Source organism: Myotis myotis, unplaced genomic scaffold, assembly GCF_014108235.1.
Source record: "Myotis myotis isolate mMyoMyo1 unplaced genomic scaffold, mMyoMyo1.p scaffold_m19_p_2, whole genome shotgun sequence".
Taxonomy (NCBI): Eukaryota; Metazoa; Chordata; class Mammalia; order Chiroptera; family Vespertilionidae; genus Myotis; species Myotis myotis.
Window position 1 is genome coordinate 14,013,281 of NW_023416324.1, and position 22,516 is coordinate 14,035,796.

At 49.0% G+C, this 22,516-nt stretch overlaps 1 protein-coding gene and 1 non-coding gene across 2 annotated transcripts in view; both read left to right on the forward strand.

Annotated features, from left to right (window-relative positions):
• The first annotated feature begins 14,039 nt into the window (after window positions 1–14,039).
• LOC118677852 lies at window positions 14,040–14,143 on the forward strand. Its single transcript, XR_004974576.1, has one exon. It is a non-coding gene; the product is annotated as a U6 spliceosomal RNA (small nuclear RNA).
• Window positions 14,144–17,814: 3,671 nt separating this feature from the next.
• CLIC4 (chloride intracellular channel 4) overlaps window positions 17,815–22,516 on the forward strand; it is a 55,447-nt gene continuing 50,745 nt past the window's right edge. Inside the window, exon 1 of the mRNA XM_036351725.1 lies at window positions 17,815–18,059. Within this exon, the coding sequence (XP_036207618.1) occupies window positions 17,988–18,059 (72 nt within the window). The 5' untranslated portion in view covers window positions 17,815–17,987. The remainder of the gene's footprint in view (window positions 18,060–22,516) is intronic.

Here is a 22,516-nt window from a genome sequence, read left to right on the forward strand (position 1 = left end):
CTCCTTCTCTGGATACTCGCTGGAATAAGGCTGAGCCCCACGCCAGGGGCCTGAATCCACCCAACCCAGAGCCTTAAATGCTCAGACTCCGGGGGAGGAAAGCCTGTTAGATGAACGCCTGGCCACAGAATCCCTTTAGGAGGAGGAGGGGGGTCTTTGCGTGGCTAATGATGTTGGTCGTGGCCCTGGGTGCGAAGGGCAGGCCCGCCCCCTGGCCACAGCCTGGAGAGCCGGAGGGTTGGGGAAGGCCTCGGGGAAGGAGGTACGGGGAGCCCTGAGACCTGGAAGCAGGTGGAGGGAGTGAGAGTGGAGAAACCAAGCCTGAAGAAAGAGCAACCTAAGGTCCACACGGTCCTGGAAATGTTGGCTGGACTTTTAAGAACCAGGATATTTAATACTCAAATTTCAGCTCTTTAGTGCGGGCTCCCTCCGCGGTCACCACCGACTTTCTGCCATACCCCCCTGCGGGCATGAAATATTTGAACATAGAAAGGATGGGGCCGGGTCTCAGCAGTGGGAGGGGCAGTGGGGACAGCACCCTTTGGAACTAGATTATTGGGTTTGACAAACTTACTACGTGGGTAACCTTAGGTCCCATTGGAGACTCTCTGAGCCTTGGTTTCAGCTGTAAAATGGGAATACTAGTATAAAGACTAATTTTGTCCAGCACCTACAAATACTTTTTACGAATTACCCTATTGTATTCCTTACGACAACCCTATGATGTAGGTGAAGCCAAACAGCTGGCTACGTTTACACAACAAGCAGCAGAGCCGTGAGAACCCAGGCGGTCTCACTCCCGAAAATGTGCTACTACCTACGACACAGATCACATGTACCTATTAAGGTAGTTGTGTTAAATGCATGTATGTATGTAAAGCTCTCAGAACAGTGCCTGGCACATAGGAGGTGCTCAATAAATTGAATGCGAACTCTTATGCTTTGATCAGTGAAGATGTGAACACCCAACTCAAATGGCTTACACATGAAGGGAAGTTGTCATTTCACCACCAAGAAGTCCCAGGGCTTTCCTGGCCTCGGGATCAATGGATTCGCAGTGAAGATGTGAACACCCAACCCAAATGGCTTACACATTAAGGGAAGTTGTCATTTCACCACCAAGAAGTCCCAGGGCTTTCCTGGCCTCGGGATCAATGGGTGCAGTGATTCGGTGATGGCATAAGGGCCCAGGCACTTTCTGGCTCCAGCTCTGCACCTTGGCTGCCTGTCCCAGGGTAGCTATTCTCTTGGTGGCAAGACAGCTTCCGGGCCCACCCGGAGTGTCAGGCATCTCTCCTCTACCCCAGCAAGAGAAAGAGGCAGTGCCCCCAGCCGGACAGTTAAGGCCTTCCCTTCGGTGGGGCGAGGCATGAGGTATTGTGGATGCAACTTTAGAGAACGAGTGATCCTTGCCAGCTGGAGAACCTGGGGCGGGGGCTGGGGGGGGGGGGTGGCGCCAGGGTTACACAAATAGTTGCAGCACAATGTGCTCATCTCGAGTCCGGCGGTGCCGGATCCAGAGGAGGAAGAGGTTTGTTTGGACTGGGGGTGGAGGCGTGTTTGTGGGAGGATCCCTGGAGGCTTGGCCTCTGAATCCTGAAATATGAGCAAGGTTTCCTTAGCCGGGAAAATTTGGAAAGAGGGTCGGCGAAGACCTGTGGGCTGCTGGGAAGCTGGGCTGGTGGGCAGGGGAGAGGGGTGGGTCGGGGAGGGTGGAGACAAGGCCCTCAGAACTTCATCCTCCCCACCTGACCCTCGGGCTGGGAGGACTAGAATAATAATAATAGCACTAACCATGCTGAGGGATTCCTGTGGGCATGGGGAAGTGTTCCTCCCCATTTTACAGAGAAAGTGAGGTGCGGAGAGATTAAGTCCTCTGCCTAAAGTCACCGCCTGGCAAGGGCAGAGCTGGGCGGTGAATCCAGGAGTCTGGCCCCGATGCCAGTGCTTTGCACATGCCCTGAACCTCCTGGCCAAGCCCCGTCCCGGCAGGGAGAGGGCAGTGGGAGGAGAGAGAGACCCACACACCGCAGGCGGTGGCATCAGCAGGGGACCCGCAGGCCTGCACCTGGCAGACAAAGGCGGGAAGCCAGGGCTTTTGTCTGAGGGCCAGGCCGGGGAACTCCCTCCTGGAGCCGGAGAGACAGGGAGGAGGTGGGGGAACGGCTGTGTAAAGGGGCTCTTGAGCCAGGAGGTCTTTCTTCATAGGACTTGACTTCTTCGAGTCTCCACTTTTCTCATTCGAAATAATAATAATTCTCATTATTTCAAATGCCAGTAGGACGGGGCAGCTGGAAGACAGTGAAGAATGCAAAGCTGCTTTTCCCAGGCCTCTCAAGATTACTGGTTTTTCTTCTTAAAGCAGAACCCACAGGTTGAAAACGGTAGCGGTGATGGCCTTTGCAAGGTAGCATAGCTTTGTTCTGCTTTCCTACTTTTTGCCCCCCCCCCATATTCTCTATAATAAACATATTTTGCTTTTTAATGGTCCCGCCCCACCACTACCACATAGAAGAACATTAAAGTTCATTCATTTTTTTAAAATATATTTTTATTGATTTCAGAGAGGAAGGGAGAGGGAGAGAGAGATAGAAACATCAATGATGATTGGCTGCCTCCTGCACGCCCCCAAATGGGGTCCGAGCCCACAACCCAGGCACGTGCCCCTGACCAGAATCGAACCTGGGACCCTTCGGTCTGCAGTCCGACGCTCTATGCACCGAGCCAAATCAGCTAGGCCTAAAGTTCATTCTTAAAATTCCCCCATGGGCTATAGCTACATAGACCGATGCATATATGCATAGAATGTCTTTGGAAGGCAACCCAGGAAAATTGGTCAAGGCCTTGCAGGGGGGAAATGAGAGATTGGGGAGGTGGGGAGGGTGCCTTTGTGCTGCAGGCTCCAGGGCACTGCTTGAACTTTCATTTATTTACCTGACCTTATGCTTGCATAACCTCTGAGAAAAGGGTTTTATGTTTTTTCTGTCTTTTTTGTGTGTGTGTTTTTTTTAAGTCAAGAGGAACAACCAGACCCAAGCCCCATATCCTCTTGGGTCCCATCTCTGGGCTCCCCTCTCTCATTCTTTGTTCTGGCTCTTTAAGAGACACCCCTTTTGGAGAGATCCTGGGTCCGACTGGAAGGCTGACTTCCGGGGGTGGGCGGAGAATCTCCCAGAACTGGGTGCCTGGCAACTGAGGGAGCAGAACTGCAAAGATGCCCCTCTGCCTGCCCCACTTTGCACGCCCTCCCCCAAAGCATTTGCATCAATAAGGTTTCTTCCCCCCGGGGCCAGGCGGCTGCTCTTCACTGGCTCCTGGGCACCTCTGCACCCAGGGGAGAGGCCGCGTTTCTCAGGGTGATGCAGGCCCTCCCTGACCTGCCACACTGGACCTGGACCTTAGGAGCTTCTTGAAGGCTGTGGCTGGATCATGTCATCCTGGTGTTCACTCAGGATCTGGTACTTTTTTTTTCAGTAAATTTTATTTATTTATTATTATTATGGGTTGTGTTTTTGTTGTTGTTGTTAATCCTCACCCAAGGATATTTTTCCATTGATTTTTTTTTTTTTTAGAGAGAGTGGAAAAGAGAGGGAAAGACAGAGAGAAACATTGATGCGAGAGAAACACATCGATTGGTTGCCTCCTGCACATGCCCAGACCACAGCCCGGGCCTGGGAGGAGCCTGCAACCAAGGTATGTGACCTTGACAGAATCAAACTCGGGACCCTTTGGTCCACAGGCCGACACTCTATCCACAGAGCCAAACCGGCTAGGGCAGGGTCTGGTACATTTTTAAAAAATATATGTTTTTATTTATTTCAGAGAGGAAGAGAGAGGGAGAGAGAGATAGAAACATCAATGATGAGAGACAATCATTGATCGGCTGCCTCCTGCACACCCCCTACTGGAGATGGAGCCCACAACCCAGGCATGGGCCCTGACCAGGAATTGAACCAGCGACCTCCTGGTTCCTAGGTCGATGCTCAACGGCTGAGCCACACCGGCTGGGCAGGGTCTGGTACATATTGAAAGTTTCTAAAAAAAAATATTATTAAATAAGTGAAATAATCCATTCAAAGCAATAAACATTTTTTGGGCATTTGCAAACCATGTGAAGTATCTAACACTCCACTCTGTGCTTTCAAGGCCCACGGCAATTCTGTGGACCCTCTAACCCAGTGGCCAGCAATCAGGATTTTAAAAAGGTTCCCAGGTGATTCTAATGTGCAGCCGAGGTTGAGAACCACTGCTCTACCCAGTTCTCAGGCTTCGTTATATTGCTTCTTAAACTGGTGGTTTTTCGTGGCCAGCCAGCTCACTCTGGGAGGGCAGGGTCTGTGGTTAACAATAATGGTAACAATGGACATTTACGCGGTATTCGGCGTGGGCCAGCTCTTTACATGAAGAATTCCGTTCAGTAGGTTCAAGGAGCCTATGAGGTAGGGTGCTGTCCCCACTTTCCAGAGGAGGAAACTGAGGCTCGTGGGAGGGGAGCGGGAGGAGGCTTGCTGCAGGTGAGGTGCCTGGCCCAGGTGGTCTAAACTCCAGGCTGGGTCCTTAACTGCACACCTCGCCTCTTCAGAAAAGACACTTATACAGCCCACTGAGCAGGGAGCACTTGACAAGAGTCTTCTGACCGCCCCTGACAAGCAGGAAGCAGAAAAGGTGGTTCCTGGGCCACTGATTCCTCCCTCCACTCAAGACAATGGGGGGTGCGGTGCCGGGCCAGTCCGTGCAGAGGCATAACAGCGCGCATTCCTCCCACTTCCCCTCAGTGGGTCCCCAGGCTCGGAACCCCTTGCCTTTTCACTTCGGGAAGCCCAGTGGTGAGCTGGAAGGTTCCACCCTGACTGCCAGACTCGGCGGCCCCACGGATGGTGATTTAAGAGGGCGGGAGTGTCTTCCTGGCTGTTAGCAAAAGGGAGCCCAACCAACCCACGGAAAAGTCCTTGAAAGAGAAACGTCTCAGCCCTGGCTGGTTTGGCTCAGTGGATGGAGCGTCGGCTTGCAGACTGGGAGGTCCCGGGTTCGATTCCGGTCAAGGGCGTGTGCCTTGGTTGCGGGCACATCCCCAGTGGGGGGTGTGCAGGAGGCGGCTGATTGATGCTTCTCTCTCATCAATGTTTCTCGCTCTCTGTCTCTCATCGATGTTTCTGGCTCTCTGTCCCTCTCCCTTCCTCTCTGTGGAAAATCAATAAAATATAATTTAAAAAAAAAAGAGAGAGAGAAACGTCTTAGAGTGGATCTGCCACCACCCTCCTTCAAAGGGAGGGGAAAATTCCTGGGATCCAGCTTCGCCTCCCTCTGGACCCTGTGATGTTTATTTTCATTAAAACTAATTCCAAACTAACAGAGAACGTTCAAGAATAATACAAGAGCTTTTAAACACCCTTTGCCTAGATTCACAAATTTTTGCGTTTTGCCATGTTTATTTTCTGTCTCTCTCTTTCTAGATAGATATTATCTAGGTATAGAGATGATAGATAGATAGATAGATAGATAGATAGATAGATAGATAGATAGATAGATGATAGATAGATATGGGTACACATGTAATTATGGGATAAATGTTAGTTTTTTAATTATTTGAGGGTAGATTACACACATCACTCTCCCTTTAACCCCAACACTTCAGTCTGTATTTCCAAAGGAGAACACTGTCCTCTTACATAACCACGCAGTACAGATAAGAAGTTCAGGAAATTTAACATGGGTATAATTCTTTCATCTATTACCCATAGTCCCATTCTGTCAATCGACCCAGTAATGCTTTGTTTTGTTTTGAATATATTTTTATTCATTTCAGGGAGGAAGGGGGAAGGAGAGAGAGATAGAAACATCCATGATGAGAGAGAATCAGAGATTGGCTGCCTCCTGCATACCCCCCACTGGAGATTGAGCCTGCAACCCAGGCATGTACCCTGACCAGGAATCAAACCATGCCCTCCTGGTTCATAGGTCAACGCTCAACCACTGAGCAACACAGGCCGGGCCCAGTAAGGTTTTATAGAATTCTGCTCCCTCCAGTCCAAGATCCAGTCCAAGAGCCTGCACTACATTTAGTTGTCATGTCTTATTTTTTATTTTTTTTGTAGTTGTCATGTCTTTTTATTTTCCTCTAATCTGGAGCAGCAACCTGCCTTTCTTTGCCTTTCATGACACTGACATTTTGAAGAATACAGACCATTATTTTACAGAGTGTTGCTCAGTTAGGGTGTGTCTGACGTCTCCTCATGATTAGATCCAGGGTATGTCTTCTCCGCTGGACTATTACAAACCTGATATTGTGTGCTTCTCTGGGGACACTCCCAGATGCCCCTGGCGTCTGTGTGCCTGGAGGGGGTGCTATTCATTTTGATCACCTTGGTTAAGAGGTGGTCTGGTTTTCCCCACCACATGAGTTACAGTTTTCCCCCTTGCAAGTAATAAGTGATCTGCGGGGACACTGTAAGGTCATGTAAATATCCTCTTCCTGCTGATTCTGTGGTGTTTATTTCTGATGGGCAGGAAGAGGTGCCCAGCCCCCCTCCAGCTTCTTTGTCCTGGTCATCCAGCTCCTCCCTCCCCCGCTACCCCTCCCCCCACTTGTGGGGCTGGGATGAGGCCACTTTTCCGCATACTGTATCAGCATTAGGTGGGGCTTGGACATGCTCACCCACCTTGGGAGCCCTGCGGGGTGACTCCAGGGTGGATCCTGCAGCTGGAGGGGCTGGGAGGGTTCAGGGGAAGGACTGAGTCCTTCCAGAGCCTCACCTGAAGATGAGGAGGCACACCAGACAGGGGGGATCAGGGGGGATGGGGGGAGTTAGACTCAACCCTCGGGACCCTGCCCACATCTGTAATCAGCTCAGGCAGGCTGTTGTCCTTCTGTCTGTCGCTGTGTGTACAGTGTTCACACAAAGACTAGTGGTCCTGGTCCAAATAGGACCTTACAATAGGAAGCATATCTCTGTGTGAGGAGATCAGCAACTCTTTTATATGAAAAACAAACAAACAAACAAGCGAAGCCTCCAAGTATCACCAAGCCACCACCAAGTGAGGGAGGCAGACGGCCAGGGCGTGGGCTGCAGCTGGGAAAACATCGGCCTGTTGGCCTGTTGATTTTCCCTTCCCCCTGCTTTCGGGTCTCTGGCTGCTGAGATGGCACAGCTCAGAGCTGGGGGACGCGCTCTTCTTCTGAAGCATGAAGGACACTGCTCAGCTTTGAAAGAATACAGTCGCCTGCTTGAATTTCAAATAGTTTAACCAGGCCCCAAAGTACCAAATAAGTGAACTGAATGCCTAAGGATGAAGAAGGAATGCCCGCACTCAAATCAGACTTTGTGGCCGGAGAGGAGCATGTCCGAGCCCCTCCTAATGGTCAGACGCTAGTTGATTTTTGCTCTGATGTTGCAGGGAAGCAGCTGGGAAGTGGACTACCACCCCAGGGTTCCCCTGGGGCAACAGCTGGCTGTCCCTGTGCCTTTGGGCAGCAGAAAATGGGCACCTCATCTGAGTCAAGGCCCCCAGCTCCAGTGGGGACTCTCTGTGATGAAAGCTATTTCTCTATGTTGAAGGTCAGTCATATCCATAGTCCTAGGTTAAGGGGCAAAGGGCAGAGCAGGTATCTGGGGGGAGACTGTTGAAGGCAGGGCACTGCCCACAGTGTGGCTATAGGTGATGGGAGCGGGCAGGACAGTGTCGTAAACTGCACCATCTGGAGTCAGAATAGACTTGGGTTAAAATCCCAGCTCTGCTGCTTTCATAATGTTAGGGTTGCTGAAGGAGGAACACACGAGGCCAAAAGGGGTAAAGAATTATGAATTTACTAGAGGCCCAGTGCACAAAATTCGTGTACAGATAGGGTCCCTCGGCCTGGCCAGCGATCAGGGCTGATCAGGTTCCCCGTCTCCCCACTTCCCACCTCCCAGCCTCCTCCTTCCCTCACTCCCTCAGTGCCCCGCCACCACTGGTCGCCCACCATGTTCCGCACCACCCCCTGGTGGTCAGCGCATGCCATAGCGAGCAATCGAACTCCTGGTCTCCTGGTCGAACTCCCGAGGGGACACTTTGGTTGATTCTGGGATGTGGCCTCATGGGGGATCGAACCTGAAATCTTAGGACTATGCTCTCACCAGCTGAGCTACCCAGCCAGGGCTCACGAAATGTTTCTAAACCCTCTGCTACTCTCCAGTGCTCACCAGGCAGAGGAAAGGGTAAGCGTCACTGAGCTGGCAGCAGGATGTCTCAGCAAACAACTCACCAAACTCTGGCCTTTGATTTCTCTTCGCTTTTCTCCAACACACCGAGGAAACCCCTGCCTCAGTGCTTCTGCACTCGCTGTTCTCTCTGCCTAGAGCCCTATTTCCCGAGATAGCATCTTCACGGTCGGTCCTCAGGCCTTTACTCAAATGCCATCTTCTCAGAGCCTGTTCCTCCTCTGTGCCCCCAGCACCCCTCTCCATTCCTTTACTGTGCTTCATTCTTCTTCGTAGCTTTCATTACCTTCTGACATAGGCAAGTGGGGCTGGGTATTGGCTTATCTGACTTCTCAAATAGATGCATTCTTCGTGAAAGGCAAGATGCAGCCCGTCCTGGGCCTGGAACAGTGCCTGGCACATAGTAGACCCTCAGTAAAAACTGGTGGCAAATGAGCCTGCTCACAATACAGTGTTTGCTAGTGTCTGGAAAAAGTAAAAAGTGGTTCCAGTGGAAGGGAGAATACTAATAATTGGAAACTTAACACAGTACCTTCTCCGGGTAGGAGGCCATGGAAGATCTTGGCTGGGTGTGTGAGAATGGAATTGGGATGGGGGAGGAAGTATTTCCTCTCTGCCAAGCTGCAGCAAGAGGCGAATGGCCTCCACAGGGATCCAATCCAATGAAGGCCCTGGCTCCAAGTCAACGCAGTGCCCTTCCTGGCTGCCGCAGCTTCCAGTGACAAAATGAAACCTGTAACTTTCCCAAGATGAGACCGTCTCCAGGCGAGCAGGGCAGCAAGGGGCTGAGGGTAGAGTTTCTGCTCCCAGGGGAACAGATCTGCATTCATTGCACCCAAATTGTTTTAATTGTGTGTGTGTGTGTGTGTGTGTGTGTGTGTGTGTGTGTGTGTGAGAGAGAGAGAGAGAGAGAGAGAGAGAACCAGTCACAGAGGCGGGTCACCACCCCCAAGACCAGTCCTCTTGGGGAGCAGCTGGGTGCAGTGGAAAGGAGTGAGATGGCAAGCAAGGAGACATGGGTTCCTTTGCTCCCACCCAACCATGGAACAGGGCGGGAGGCCGAGATGGCACGGAGGATGAGCCCTGCCCCAGGTCACACAGCTCCCCACTGCAGAACTGGAAAGGTGACTGCCACAAGCTTGGACCTAATTGCTCTCAGAATGCTTTCAACTGTTGTTTTTTTTTTTTCTTTTTAATATAAATTTTGGCTAGGTAATACATACCCATAGAACAAAATTTTAGAGTTATGAAACAAAACAGTATGTAGTAAACAAATGTACATCTCTGTCCCCAGTGCCCAGTTCCTCTCTTTGAGGGTAAATACTGTTACCAATTTCTTGTGCACCTTTCCAGAGAGAAATGCAAATGATATACAGGCATTACAGGCATGCCAAGATGATATAGGAGTATCACCATAAATCTTAGATTAATATGGAAAGACCAAATATCCTGATAATTTTGAGTCTCCTTATCCTCAGAATAGATTATGCCTCTTAATTTATCAAAGCATTTTCTTTCTTTTTTGTTCTAGTCCCATGTTGGGCACACTTTTTTTAAAAAAATATTTTCATTGATTTCAGAGAGGAAGGGAGAGGGAGAGAGAGATAGAAACATCAATGATGAGAGAGAATCATTGATTAGCTGCCTCCTGCACGCCCCACAATGGGATCAAACCCACAACCTGGGCATATGCCCTTGACTGAAATTGCACCTGGGACCCTTCAGTCCGCAGGCTGACACACTATCCACTGAGCCAAACTGGCCAGGGCTGGGCACACTTCTTTTTTTCTTCCTTCAATCTGTTTTATGTTTGTTTGTTTAAAATTGTGTTATTGATTGCACCCAAAGATTGCATTGTATTTATTTATTTATTTATTTATTTAATCCTCACCCAAAGATATTTTTCCATTGGTTTTTAGAGAGAGTGGGAGGGAGAGGAAGAGACAGAGAGAAACATCAATGTGAGAGAGACACATTGATTGGTTGCCTCCTGCACATGCCCCAACCAGGGCCAGGGAACCTGCAACCAAGGTACGTACCCTTGACCAGAATCTAACCTGGGACCCTTCAGTCCACAGGATGATGCTCTATCTGAACCAAACCGGGTAGGGCAATTTTGTATTAAATTTATTAATTATTTTTTTAAATTAAATTTATTTGAGTACACTGGTTAAAACTATAAATTTTAGGAGTACAACTTTATAATACAACTAGAGGCCTGGTGCACGAATTCTACCTGGCCAGCGATTGAGGCCTATCAGGGGTGGGACCCCAGGAGTTGGCTGGCCGGCCCCCCAATTGGGGCCTATCCAGGGGGCCGGCCGGCAGGGGCTGTGGGAGGTTGGCCGGTGGGGCGGGGGCAGAGGGAGCACAGGAGGTTGGCTGTGGGAGTGCACTGACCACCAGGGGGCAGCTCCTGTGTTGAGTGTCTGCCCCTTGGTAGTCAGTGTGCGTCATAGCGACTGGTCAACCGGTCATTCCAGTCATTCTGGTCATTTGGTCATAATGGTTGCTTAGGCTTTTATATATATAGATATCCATATACTACATTGTATTCTCATCACTCAAAGTCTAGTGTCCTTTCATCACCTTGTATTTGAAGTCTTTATCATCTTCATCCTTCCCCCACCCACTATTCCCTCTGGTAACCACCATTTTGTTGTATGTATATATGAGTTTGTTTGCTTTTTTGTTTGTTGACTTGTTGCTTTTTGTTTTATATCTCAGTACCTGGTGGGGGAGGGTTTCCCTCAGCCCAGCCTGCACCCTCTCCAATCAGGGACCCCTCAGGGGATGTCCGACTTCTGGTTTAGGCCCAATCCCACAGGTATCGGGCATCCCTCTCACCATCAAGGACTGTTGGCTCCCAAACATTCACCTGCCTGCCTGCCTGATCACCCCTAACCACTCCCCTGCCAGCCTGATTGACACCTAACTGCTCCCTTGCCGGCCCAATCGCTCCCAACTGCCCTCCCCTCTTGGGCTGGTTACCCCCAACTGCCCTCTCCTGCCCACCTGGTCGCCCCCAACTGCCCTCCCGTGCTGGCCATCTTGTGACCACATGGGGGTGGCTATCTTTGACCACATGGGGTGGCCATCTTGTGTGAAGGAGTGACAGTCAATTTGCATATCACCTATTTATTATATAGGATGAGTGAAATCATGTGGTTCTTGTCCTTTTCTGTCTGACTTAGTTCTTAAGATCCATCCATGTTTTGCAAATGGCAAGATTTCATCTTCTTTTATGGTTGAGTAGTAGTATTCCATGGTATATTTATGTACCACATCTTCTTTATCCAATCATCCATCGAAGGCCACTCAGGTTGTTTCCATGTCTTGGCCACTATGAATAATGCTGCACTGAGCATAGGAGTGCATATGTCTTTACAAATAAGTGCTTCAAATTTTCTGGTAGATACCCAGAAGAGGGATTGCTGGATCATATGGTAGTTCTATTCTTAAAACATTTTGAGAAACCTCTATTCTGTTTTCTATAGTGGCTGCACCAATTTACATTTCTGCCACCAATGTATGAGAGTTCCCTTCTCTTCACATCCTCTCCAATACTTGTTATTTCTGCTCTTATTGATAAAAGCCATTCTAACGAGGTGATATCTCATTGTGGTTTTGATTTGCATTTCCCTTATAAATAGTGAAGTTGAGCATCTTTTCATATATCCGTTGGCCATCTGTACGTTTTCCTTGAAAAGTGTCTACTCAGGTCCTCTGCCCATTTTTTAATTGGATTGTTTACTTTTTTTGTTGTTGAGATGTATAAGTTCTTTATATATTTTCGATATTAACCCCTTATTGGGGGTATCTTTTGTAAATATATTATTCCATTTAGTTGGCTGCCTTTTTGTTTTGTTGAGGGTTGTTTTGTTTGTTCGTTTCTTTGTTTTGTTGCATAGAAGCTTTTTAGTTTGACGTAGTCCCATTCATTAATTTTTGCTCTTACTTCACTTGCCTTGATCAAAACATTTTCAAAGTCTTTTTGTGAATATATATACCGAAGCAGGTGACTTTTTCAATGCCTACACTGTGTCAAAAACTTTATGTATTATCTTTTAAAAAATATATATTCTTATTGATTTTAGAGAAGAAGGGAGAGGGAGAGAGAGAATCATTGGCCGGCTGCCTCTTGCACGTCCCGTACTGGGGATTGAGCCTGTAACCCAGGCATGTGCCCTGACCGGGAATTGAGCGGAGACCTCCTGCTCAAAGGTGGACGCTCAACCGCTGAGCCACGCTGGCCAGGCCATATTATCTTTCTTAACCCTCAAAAGAACTCTCTGAGGCAGTGTTAGGAGCAGGTGGCTGGCAGGGCACGGGCAACGGGACAAAGAGATTTGGGTTTGATTAGTGGCTCTGCCACTTATCAGCTGTGTGACCCTAGGCAAACTGCTGACCTTCTCTGAGCCTCGGTTTTCTCCACTGTATCCTTGTTACAAATGGTACTTGGATGGTCCTCCTCTCAGGGAAGGTCCATCTACTGGGGCTCGTGGCCAAGAAGAACAACTCAGTCCTGGAACTCTGTTCCGAGAGCCTGGAAAAGCCGCACTGATGGTCTCCAGCTCCTGTGTTTGTTGGGTGACTTTGCTTCCTCTAGGGCAGGGGTGGGGAACATCCGGCCTGCGGGCCATATAAGGCCGTGAAATCATCTGGTCTGGCCCTGCCAAGGCATGAGGGGTGAGTTAATTAAATGTTTGGCCAAATATAGCAGGCTAACTTTTAAGCTGAAAATTCTGTATGGCCCGCGAATGATGCTATAAATATCCAAATGGCCCTTGGCAGAAAACAGGTTCCCCACCCCTGCTCCAGGGGCTCCTGGATCTACAAAGAGGCAGGAAAGGTTGGTGCTTCTGTGGACACAGCATTCAGGTTAGACTTTGGCCAAAACTATGAGTAAGTCACAATTAGCAAGGTTTTACAGGACCTAATACACATCATGGGGACATACTTGACGTTCAGAGCTGCATTAGAATCTACCATAGCTGGGTTCGCCGACATCGCCAACGATGAACAGAGCATCTGCTATAAGCGCAGTGAGAGGAAAAAACAATAGAAAGTTTGGTAAGTGGGAGATTAAAAGGCAACGTTTGAAATTTTAAAAATTTGTGCTTTCACTCTGATTATTATCTTATTATGTCACAGGCACTGATTTAGGTATAGGAGAATGTAAATAATAACTAGTGTTGAGCCCTAACCAATTTGGCTCAGTGGATAGAGCGTCAGCCTGTGGACTCAAGGGTCCCAGGTTCGATTCTGGTCAAGGGCATGTACCTTGGTTGCGGGCACATCCCCAGTAGGGAGTGTGCAGGAGGCAGCTGATCGATGTTTCTCTCTCATCGATGTTTCTAACTCTCTATCCCTCTCCCTTCCTCTCTGTAGAAAATCATTAAAATATATTAAAAAAAATAAAAACTAGTGTTGATTGAACGCTTAGCACATGCCAGGCAGTGTGCAAAGTGCTTTACAGTTATTCACCTGCTTAATCTCCATAACAACCCAATGAGGTACCTATTGTAATTACCACCATTTTACTTTTATTTATTAAAAATAAATCTTTTTAAATTGATTTCAGAGAGGAAGGGAGAGGGAACCAAACCGTGACCCTTCTGGTTCAGAGATCGACCCTCGACCACTATGTCATACCGGCCAGGCTCATTACCATCACTTTATATGAGGAAACTGAGTACAGAGAAGGTAACTTGCTCAAAATCACACAGCTGGGAAGTTAAATATTTTGCTCAAGTAAAGGTGGATATAACAAGGTTCCTTGCACTCTGAGAATCTCACAGCATACCGAGGAAGAAGACATTGATAAGAAGAGTAATAATCGTGTTCACTTTGGCAGCACATATACTAAAATTGGAATGATAGAGAGATTAGCATGGCCCCTGCGCAAGGATGACACGCAAATTCATGAAGTGTTCCATACTTAAAAGAAAAGAATAGTAATAATAGCTAACATTTATTAAATGCATTACACGGATTATCTCTTTTAGTCCTTACAGCAACTTTATGAGTCAGGTTCTGTTATATTCTATTGCAGTGATGAGGAAACTTGCTTGAGTTAGGAATTCAAACTGCCCAACTGGAATTCAAAATCAGGCAGATTGCCCTGGCCAGTGTGGCTCAGTTGGTTGAGCGTCTTCCCATGCACTGAGAGGTCACTGTTTATATTCTGGTCAGGGCACATGCCCAGGCTGGGGGCTCAGTCCCCAGTAGGGAGCCTGTGGGAGGCAGACAAATCATGTTTCTCTCTCATCAATGTTTCCCTCTCTCTCTCTCAAATCAATAAAAACGTATTTTTAAAAAACAGGCAGATTGCCAGGGAAGCCCGCATTGGCAACTGCAGCACCACCCTGACTGCTGTGATGGGTGACATAGAGTTCAGACCGAAGCATTGGCAGAAAGAAGCTCCTTGGAGCAGGCGGACATGAGTTGGGCCTGGAAGGATGGGTAGAAGACTACCTTTTCCCACACCCCCTTAATATAGAGTGCAGTGCAGAGACGCGAGTTTGAATCTCAGCTCTACCATCTTCCCAGCTGAATAACTTGTACTTATCTTTTCTGACCCTCAATTTCCTTAATTGTTAAATGGGCACAATGAAAACCACTGAAACACCCTGAGGAATAAATGTGATTGGCTATAAAAGCACCCAGCTAGGTGTCTGGCAGGCAGCATGGGAGCTCAGTGGTTGAGGCTGTGGACAGTTGGATATAATAGCTACAGCTAGTCCCTACCAAGCACTTACCTCATGCCCCGCACCATTCCAAGCACTTAACATAAATTTACTTATCAAGGATCCTACTAAATAGGTATATTTTTAGACCCATTTTACAGAGGAGAAACTGAGGCACAGAGAGGTTAAAAAGTTATCTGAGCTGGCAAATGACAGAGGCAGGATCGGAACCCGGGCAGTCTGGCCCCAGGGTCTGCCATACATAGTACTTGACGCTACTGCCTTAGTTGGGGAAAGTGGGTGAGAGAGCCAGCCAGCCGCACCACAGACTCAGGCGTGGGAGGAGGGGAGTGTGTCATCAGGAGGAGCTTCCGGGAGGCTCCATGAAGGTGGCATTTGAGCCAAGACCCGAAGGAGGCAAGGGAGTGGGAATTGAAGGAATTCTGGGGAAAGAATGTTTTGTGGCGGGGATAAGAGCCAGTGCATACATAGGCCCTGAGGTGAGGGCGTGTTTGACATGTTTAGGAAATAGCTAGGAGGCTACCTGACTGGGGTGGAGAGAAAGGGGAGAGTAATAAGAGATAAGGTCAGAAGGGCGGGTGAGGAGGGAGGAGAGCACATCTCCACCCGTCTTCCAGATTAGTGTGTGTGCTATAAAAACCATGAGTATAGAATGCAAAATATGCAAGCTTCTCAAAGTTCAAAGGTGAGATTTGAAGGCAGTGTGCTTATGGACCCTCCCCTGCATAAACATTCTCTTCCTCTGTCAACCTCCCCAGCCCAGCTCTGACCATCCTCGTGACTGAGCCACACAGGGGTGGAAATTGGGAAAACTTGGTGTGAATGACAGTGACCAGGTTTTAAGCAGAGCCTCTGCGTCTGAGCCTGGCAGATCGTCACCACCTCAGGGCTCTGTGGAGGACAATGCCATTGGCTTCCTCCCAGCCAAGATCCAAGTTCAGTCAACTCGGCCTAAAAATCCGTAGTCTGCTCAGTCTTCCAGGTCATCACCACAGCGAACATTCTCTGATTCAAACTGAATTTGATAAACCCTCAGACACACCTCTGAAACCAGCCTTGAAACAGTCCCTTCCTCGGGGCCAGGGTGGGCCTTCCTTGAGATTCCATTTGATCCTGTAGGTGTAGATCTTGGATCTGCTTTGCCCTGGTTCACCATTTGGGTTCCTTTTCTGGCAGAGGAGGGGGAGGCTGGAAGGGAACTTTGGTATAGCTCGTGATTCCGTGCAAAGCCAACACTGGGTTCAGTTCAGAGTCCAGCCAGGCGCTCGGTTTGTTTTTGGCTCATGAACCCATTTAGGGGGCAGCCTAAATGTTTCTTTCTTTCTTTTCAACAGTCAAGCTGGTCATAGAGGGAGTTGAATATGATGCCATGCCGGCCTGCAGGGGTGAACAGTGGCCACAGAAAGCCCAATGCAGTGACAATAGCCATCACTGACTGAACAGGACACCAGGACCAGTAGTTGTCCTTGCCTTAGAGGTAAGGAAATCGAGGCTAGGGGTTTAGACACTTTGAAGTTTCAGGATAGTGGGACTCTAGAGCAGGGGCTCCTAACCTCTGGAGTCCACTGTCTCTGTATCAGAGTCCCTACAAGAATATGTGAGCAACTTGCTTTGGTCTGGGAGAGGAAGAAGCTGCAGGTTTAGCTGTATTTTTAGGCATACATTTAATTTGTTCGAAAATTAGATCACCTGTGAAACTTACTGCGGTGCACTAAGGGTGTGGAAACACATCTATGTGTGGCCTTTCCAAGACTCATCATTCAACCTAACCAGGGAATTAGGGAGGAGTAGCTGTGAGTCAAACATCACAGAAAGGCAGAAGAGGGAACAAGTTAACTGTTTCCAGAGGGGGTGACATTTGTCCAGGTGTTCAACAGCAGCCAGCCTGGACCAGGTGCGACTGGGTGGCTGGCTTAAAGTATCACAGCCCTGTCCTCAGTGCAGTATTTCTGGTTTGAGGATCCCTACATTAAAAATCGCCCTGGTGCTTGTTAAAATGTGAATTTCTCCTTTCTCTGGAGGAGAATCAGAGTTGGATAATGCAGGTCTGGGAGTAGCGCCCAGGTGGAGCTGATGCACACTCAAGCTTGCCAGGTGCATGGGGGGAGGGGGCAGAAATCCTCTAGGCAGGAGGCACAGCACGGACATGGTTTGGGAGTCCTCGTGGCCTGCAGACACTGGGGTTGCAGTTCAAGACTAAGTTCTGGGAGGAGAGGAATCCTGTCCCTACTGTTCATCACCGGGGGCCTGGAACACAGTAGGGCCTCCTAAATATTTGAGATGTATTCACCTGGCAAAATTGAGTGTTTATTAGATTCACCTGGGTGCTAGGCTGGCTCCCAAAATGGAAGTGACAAGAAGAGTCAAAGGGAAAAACAGAGACGTCAGAGGAGGGGAAAAAAAGTGTTTCTAAGGGGATGAGAACTTTCAAAAAGTCCTGGAAAAGGCAGCTCCATCTAACAGAGGGAGCTGGGGAAGTGGCCGCTCCGGGGAAGGGCAATGAATCCTGGGGCTGCAGCTAGGGAGCTGGCAGGAAGCGCCTTCTCGCCTACCAGGCGGACAGGAGGCATGAGGTCACCTGGCGCACCGCCAGCAGCAGCTGCCTGGCCGCGCCCGCGCTGCGGCGGGAGGCGGTGTCAGGCTCAGGCCCCAGCCCCGGGGGGGAGGGAGGGCGGGGCGGGGCGGGTGGTTCGGAGACCCGCTCACAGCCTCCGTCTAGGCCACGCCCCCGAGCCTGGGCCACGCCCCCTCCCGTCCTCCCCCACCGAGGCCACGCCCCGGGGCCCGGCAGTCCCATTTCCTCCAGCGAGTTCCGAGACGCCGGCCTGGGCCCGCTCCCAACGAGGCCCCGCCCCACAGGCCCCGCCCCCGGCCCCGCCCCGCGGCTAGAAGCCGCTCGGGCTGCGGCCGCCCCGGAGTCGCGCGCGAGGCGTCGGGTGGTGCTGAGCAGCCGAAGGGGAGGCGAGCGCTACGCCCGGACCGTCCAGGAAGGCGCCGCGCGGCGGGAGCCCACACCGAGCATCCCCGGAGCAGAGGCAGCCGCCGCTACCGTTGTCCGCGGAGTGTCGTCGAGCCGGCCATGGCGTTGTCGATGCCGCTGAACGGGCTGAAGGAGGAGGACAAAGAGCCCATCATTGAGCTCTTCGTCAAGGTGAGCGCTGGCCCGCCGTCCGCCCCGCAGAGTCCCCAGCGCCCGCGGGGCTGCGGGGGGCGGGGTCCCTGGGCTGCGTCTTTAGCCCCCGCACCCCGAGGCGCTCCCGTGGCGCCCGGCACCCGCCCGGGGCTGAGGGGCAGCGCTGCTCGCGCCCCCGCCCATTGTGTCGGGCTCACCCGCGCCTTCCCGCCGCCGAGGTGGGTCCCGGGAGCCAGAGTGGGACCGGGACCCCCGAAAACTAGCACTCGGGGCCGGTCGTCGCCGCCTCGCGAGGCCGCGGTCCCGCGTCCGGGTGGGACTAGCTGCCCCCCGTCGGGCCCCAGAGGCCCCGGGGCCAGGGCGGGGTGCGTCCCGTCACCGACCCCCGCTCTCCCCCGGCAGAAGCCTCGAGCCGGTGGTGAGATGAGCTGAACTTCTAGGGCGCTTTTGGAAAGAACAGTTCCCTCCCCGCTGGTGTGAAACTCACTTTAATTTTCCATGCAATCCTATCTTTTTTTTTAAAAAAGAGCAGGCATTCCTGGCTTCCGGAGAAGCCCGAGATTCCCAACGTGGGCTTTCCTGCTTTAGGTGTTTTACCACCATCTGGTTTTCTGGTTTCTCGGGCGCGGAATGTCTCGTATGATGCAACGTTTTGGCTGCTCCCCTGGTGGTGCTGCCTCCGGGAAAGAGTGTGTGTGCTCTTTTGTTTTGAAAGAAAAACTGAGGAGGGAAAGAATTCACCACTTGCTTGGGCTTTACAGGGTTGATTTCCCCCTCCGGTCTCTCTGATGGTTAGATCCTGGAATTACCTTATTTGCTTGCCAATACTACCCCTGGCCCTTTCTTTGTTTTCTTTGATAGTTTTCATTTGAGCAAAGGAGAGGGTAGAAGTTAGAAACATCTGGATCCAGCTGCCTTCCTCAAAACTTCTTTAAGCCGGTGCAGGAGGCAGCTGATCCATGATACTCTCTCATCGCTGATGTTTCTCTCTCTCTCTCCCTCTCCTTCCCCTCTCTCAAATCAATAAAAATATATTTTAAAAAAGAAACTTCTTTAAAATCCTCTAGATTCTCGTAGTCACTTTCTTCAGCAGACTCATTCAAAGCTGGGCTCTGAAGGAGAGTTAACAGAAATGCAGAACGATTTTTTCCCCTGAGTTTTTATTTTAACGAAGGGAAGACATGGGAAGGGTGTGTTTGAGGCATGGAGAGAAGAACTGATCTGCAAGCGATCGGAACAGTGTCTGTTTTAGGATTGTGTTTAGGTTACCAGTTGTAGAAAGATTTTGGTCTAGGGAACTGAAACAGGAGATAGGTATAGAAACCCCAGAATATCGTAAAAGTCTCAGTTACTCTGGGTGGCAGATAGAGTATTCAGAGGGGCAGAGAGTGTAGGAAGGTAGCTGAAATAAGAGAAAGAGTGGGAGGCAGCATTGAGAAGGGGCGCGGGGGTCAGAGATTAGTGTTAAAATTGTTTACTGAGCTAGGAGTAGGAAGGAATTTCCATAAGCTCAAAAACAGTATATCTACTAAAAAAATCTAAAAATAATGTTATCCTTAATGGTGAAACCTTAGAAGTAGCATTAAATTTAGAACCTGATAAGGATACTATCAGTAATGGTTTCTTTTCAGTATTGTACTGGAGGTCCTAGTCAATACCATAAGACAAGAAAAATGAGGTGTATGAACTAGAGAGGAAGAGAGCAATGCTTAATGCCCTGCTTGCTATTAATTTCACCATTAAATTAGAAGGAGAGGCCCAGCTGGTGTTGCTCAGTGGTTGAGCCTTGACCTATGAACCAGGAGGTCACAGTTAGATTCCTGGTCAGGGCATATGCCGGGATTGCGGGCTTGATCCCAGTAGGGGTCCTGCAGGAGGCAGCTGATCAGTGATTCTCATCATTGATGTTTCTATTTCTCTCTCCCTCTTCCTCTCTGAAATCAATAAATATATATTTTTTAAATAAAGGAGAGGAACATGACTTCCCAAATTTGAGTCACTTGCATACTTCTTCTCAGCTCTCCGTATTTGTGTTAGATCAGTATTATGATATTATTGTTTACTAAATACAATTCACTTTTAAAAAAATTCTCACCTGAGGATATGGCTTTTGATTTTAGAGAGAGGAAGTGGGGGAGAGAGAAACATGGGTGGGAGAGAGAACCATCCATTGGTTGCCTTCTGCAGGTGCCCTGACTGGGGATCAAACCCGCAACCTAGGTATGTACTCTGACCAGGAATCGAATCTGCAACTTTTGGTGTACGGGATGACACTCTAACCAACTGAGCCACTTGGCCAGGGCTCTACGACTCACTTTTTAAAAAACAGCTTATCCTTAAGTAATAATTCCTGTGAAACTATGGGTTAGGTGTGATGATTATATTATAAAGATAGAAAAGGTTGTGAATCAGCTAAAAGCATCCTGTTTATCATTAGTTGTAAGCCTTTCTCACTGGCCTTAGTGGCAGAGAATCAGGGTTCAAGTCACATTCCTCTCGTTAATCTTCACCCAAGGATATTTTTCACTGAGTTTTAGGGAGAGTGGAAGAGACAGGGAAAGACAGAGGGATATATCGATGTGAGAGAAACACATCGGTTGGTTGCCTCTGAACGGCCAGGGCCGGAGGAGATTGCAAGCAAGTTACATGCCCTTGACCAGGATCGAACCTGGGACTCTTTGGTCCTCAGCCCAACGCTCTAGCCACTGAGCCAAACCCTCGAGGGCTCAAGTCATTTCTTTACTCACTGACTTGGTTACTCTGGGCAAGTTGTTTTCCCTCTCAGAGACTTATTTTCGTTTCTGAAGTAATAGGCGACATGTTTTCTGTTGCCCGGTGATTCAGCATAAGCAAAACTTTGTACTGATGTAAACCAGGATGGTTGTTTCAAAGGAGAGAAAAAGAAAAGGTAGTGGGGGGGGGGGGGAGGGGGCAGATAAATTGTGGTAAAGAGTATTTTTCTTTCTTCTCAAAACCTATGTGCGAAAAATGCAAATGGGGGAAAATACCTTTGTAAATATAGTTATTTTGAAAGCAGTGAGGGGGCAGAGGCCATGGTTGTCCAAAGTGGTATTTTAAACCGTATTAATTATTCTGCCAAAAGGTTTCTGTAGCAGAAAACTGCTATCTAGCCCTAGCCGGTTTGGCTCAGAGGATAGAGTGTCGGCCTGCCCACTAAAGGGTCCAGGGTTCAATCCCGGTCAAGGGCACGTAACTTGGTTGCAGCCTCCATCCCCAGTAAGGGGCATGCAGGAGGCAGCCAGTCAATGATTCTCTCATCGTTGATATTTCTATCTCTTCCTTCTTCTCTGAAATCAATATGAAAAATAAAAAGAAAAAACTATTATCTAAACTTAAAGCCCAAGTGAAAAGCGTTGAGCCTACCTAAATTTAGATAACTTTAAATTTAAGAGAAATAGGCTAGGATCTTCCCAACTAGTGTGACTGCATTTCGCTTCCTGGGGAATATCGTTTTTGGAATCATTTACCCATGAGCCCAGTGACTCGCCATCCCCTGTATAACAGCACTTGTCTATTTTTGTGTGTTTACCTCAACACTGATAGGACAGGAACCTTCCCAGGAGTAAAGAGGCTTACAAAGGCAGCCCTCCTCAACAGTGAGGATACCCACTTCCACCACGTGTAGGTGTATATATTTTGATAATGCCAGCCCCAGTTGGGATCCACCAACCAAGAGGGTGAAGTTCAACTCTTTAGCAAGGTCTTATCTGACTGCTATCTGGGTTTCTAATTCGACTTGCTCACTTATTGTGTGTTTCAAGACATGTTGCTTAAGACTTTCTGTGCCTCATCTGCACAGTTGAGTTATTAATAGACCAAACTCATGGGATTAAATTAGTGAATATATATGGCATAGAACAGCGACTGGTACACAGTAAGCAAGTAAATGCTAATTGTGTGTTATTTTGAACCCGGTACCCTTCAGTCCGCGGTCTGATGCTCTGTCCACTGAGCCAAACTGGCTAGGGCTTGTGTGTCATTTTGTATATACATATTTAGTTACAGATCCTCCTATTAGATAGTAAGGAATTGGGGTGGTGGTTGTTAAAAAGAAAGAAAGAAATCTTGTGCAGAGTGGCTTAACACATAAGAATAGCTGTTTCTTTGAGATATCTGGCAGGGTTTCTAATGTGCTTGGACCCTGGGGCAAGACTGCTTGGCTTGGATCTGGCTTCCAGAAGTGTCAGGCAAATTTTATATGTACTCAGTACCTTATTTTCCTGATCTCTCATATCAGGATATAATGACAATTTTATAGAGTTCCTGAAGGGATAAACTGGTAATCTGTGTTATTTTTTTTTCCTGTTAATCCTCACCCGAGGATATTTTTCCATTGGTTTTTAGAGAGAGTGGAAGGGACGGGGAGAGACAGAGAGAAACATAGATGTGAGAGACACATAGATTGGTTGCCTCCCGCACATGCCCTGACCTGGGCCAGGGGTCAAGCCTGCAAC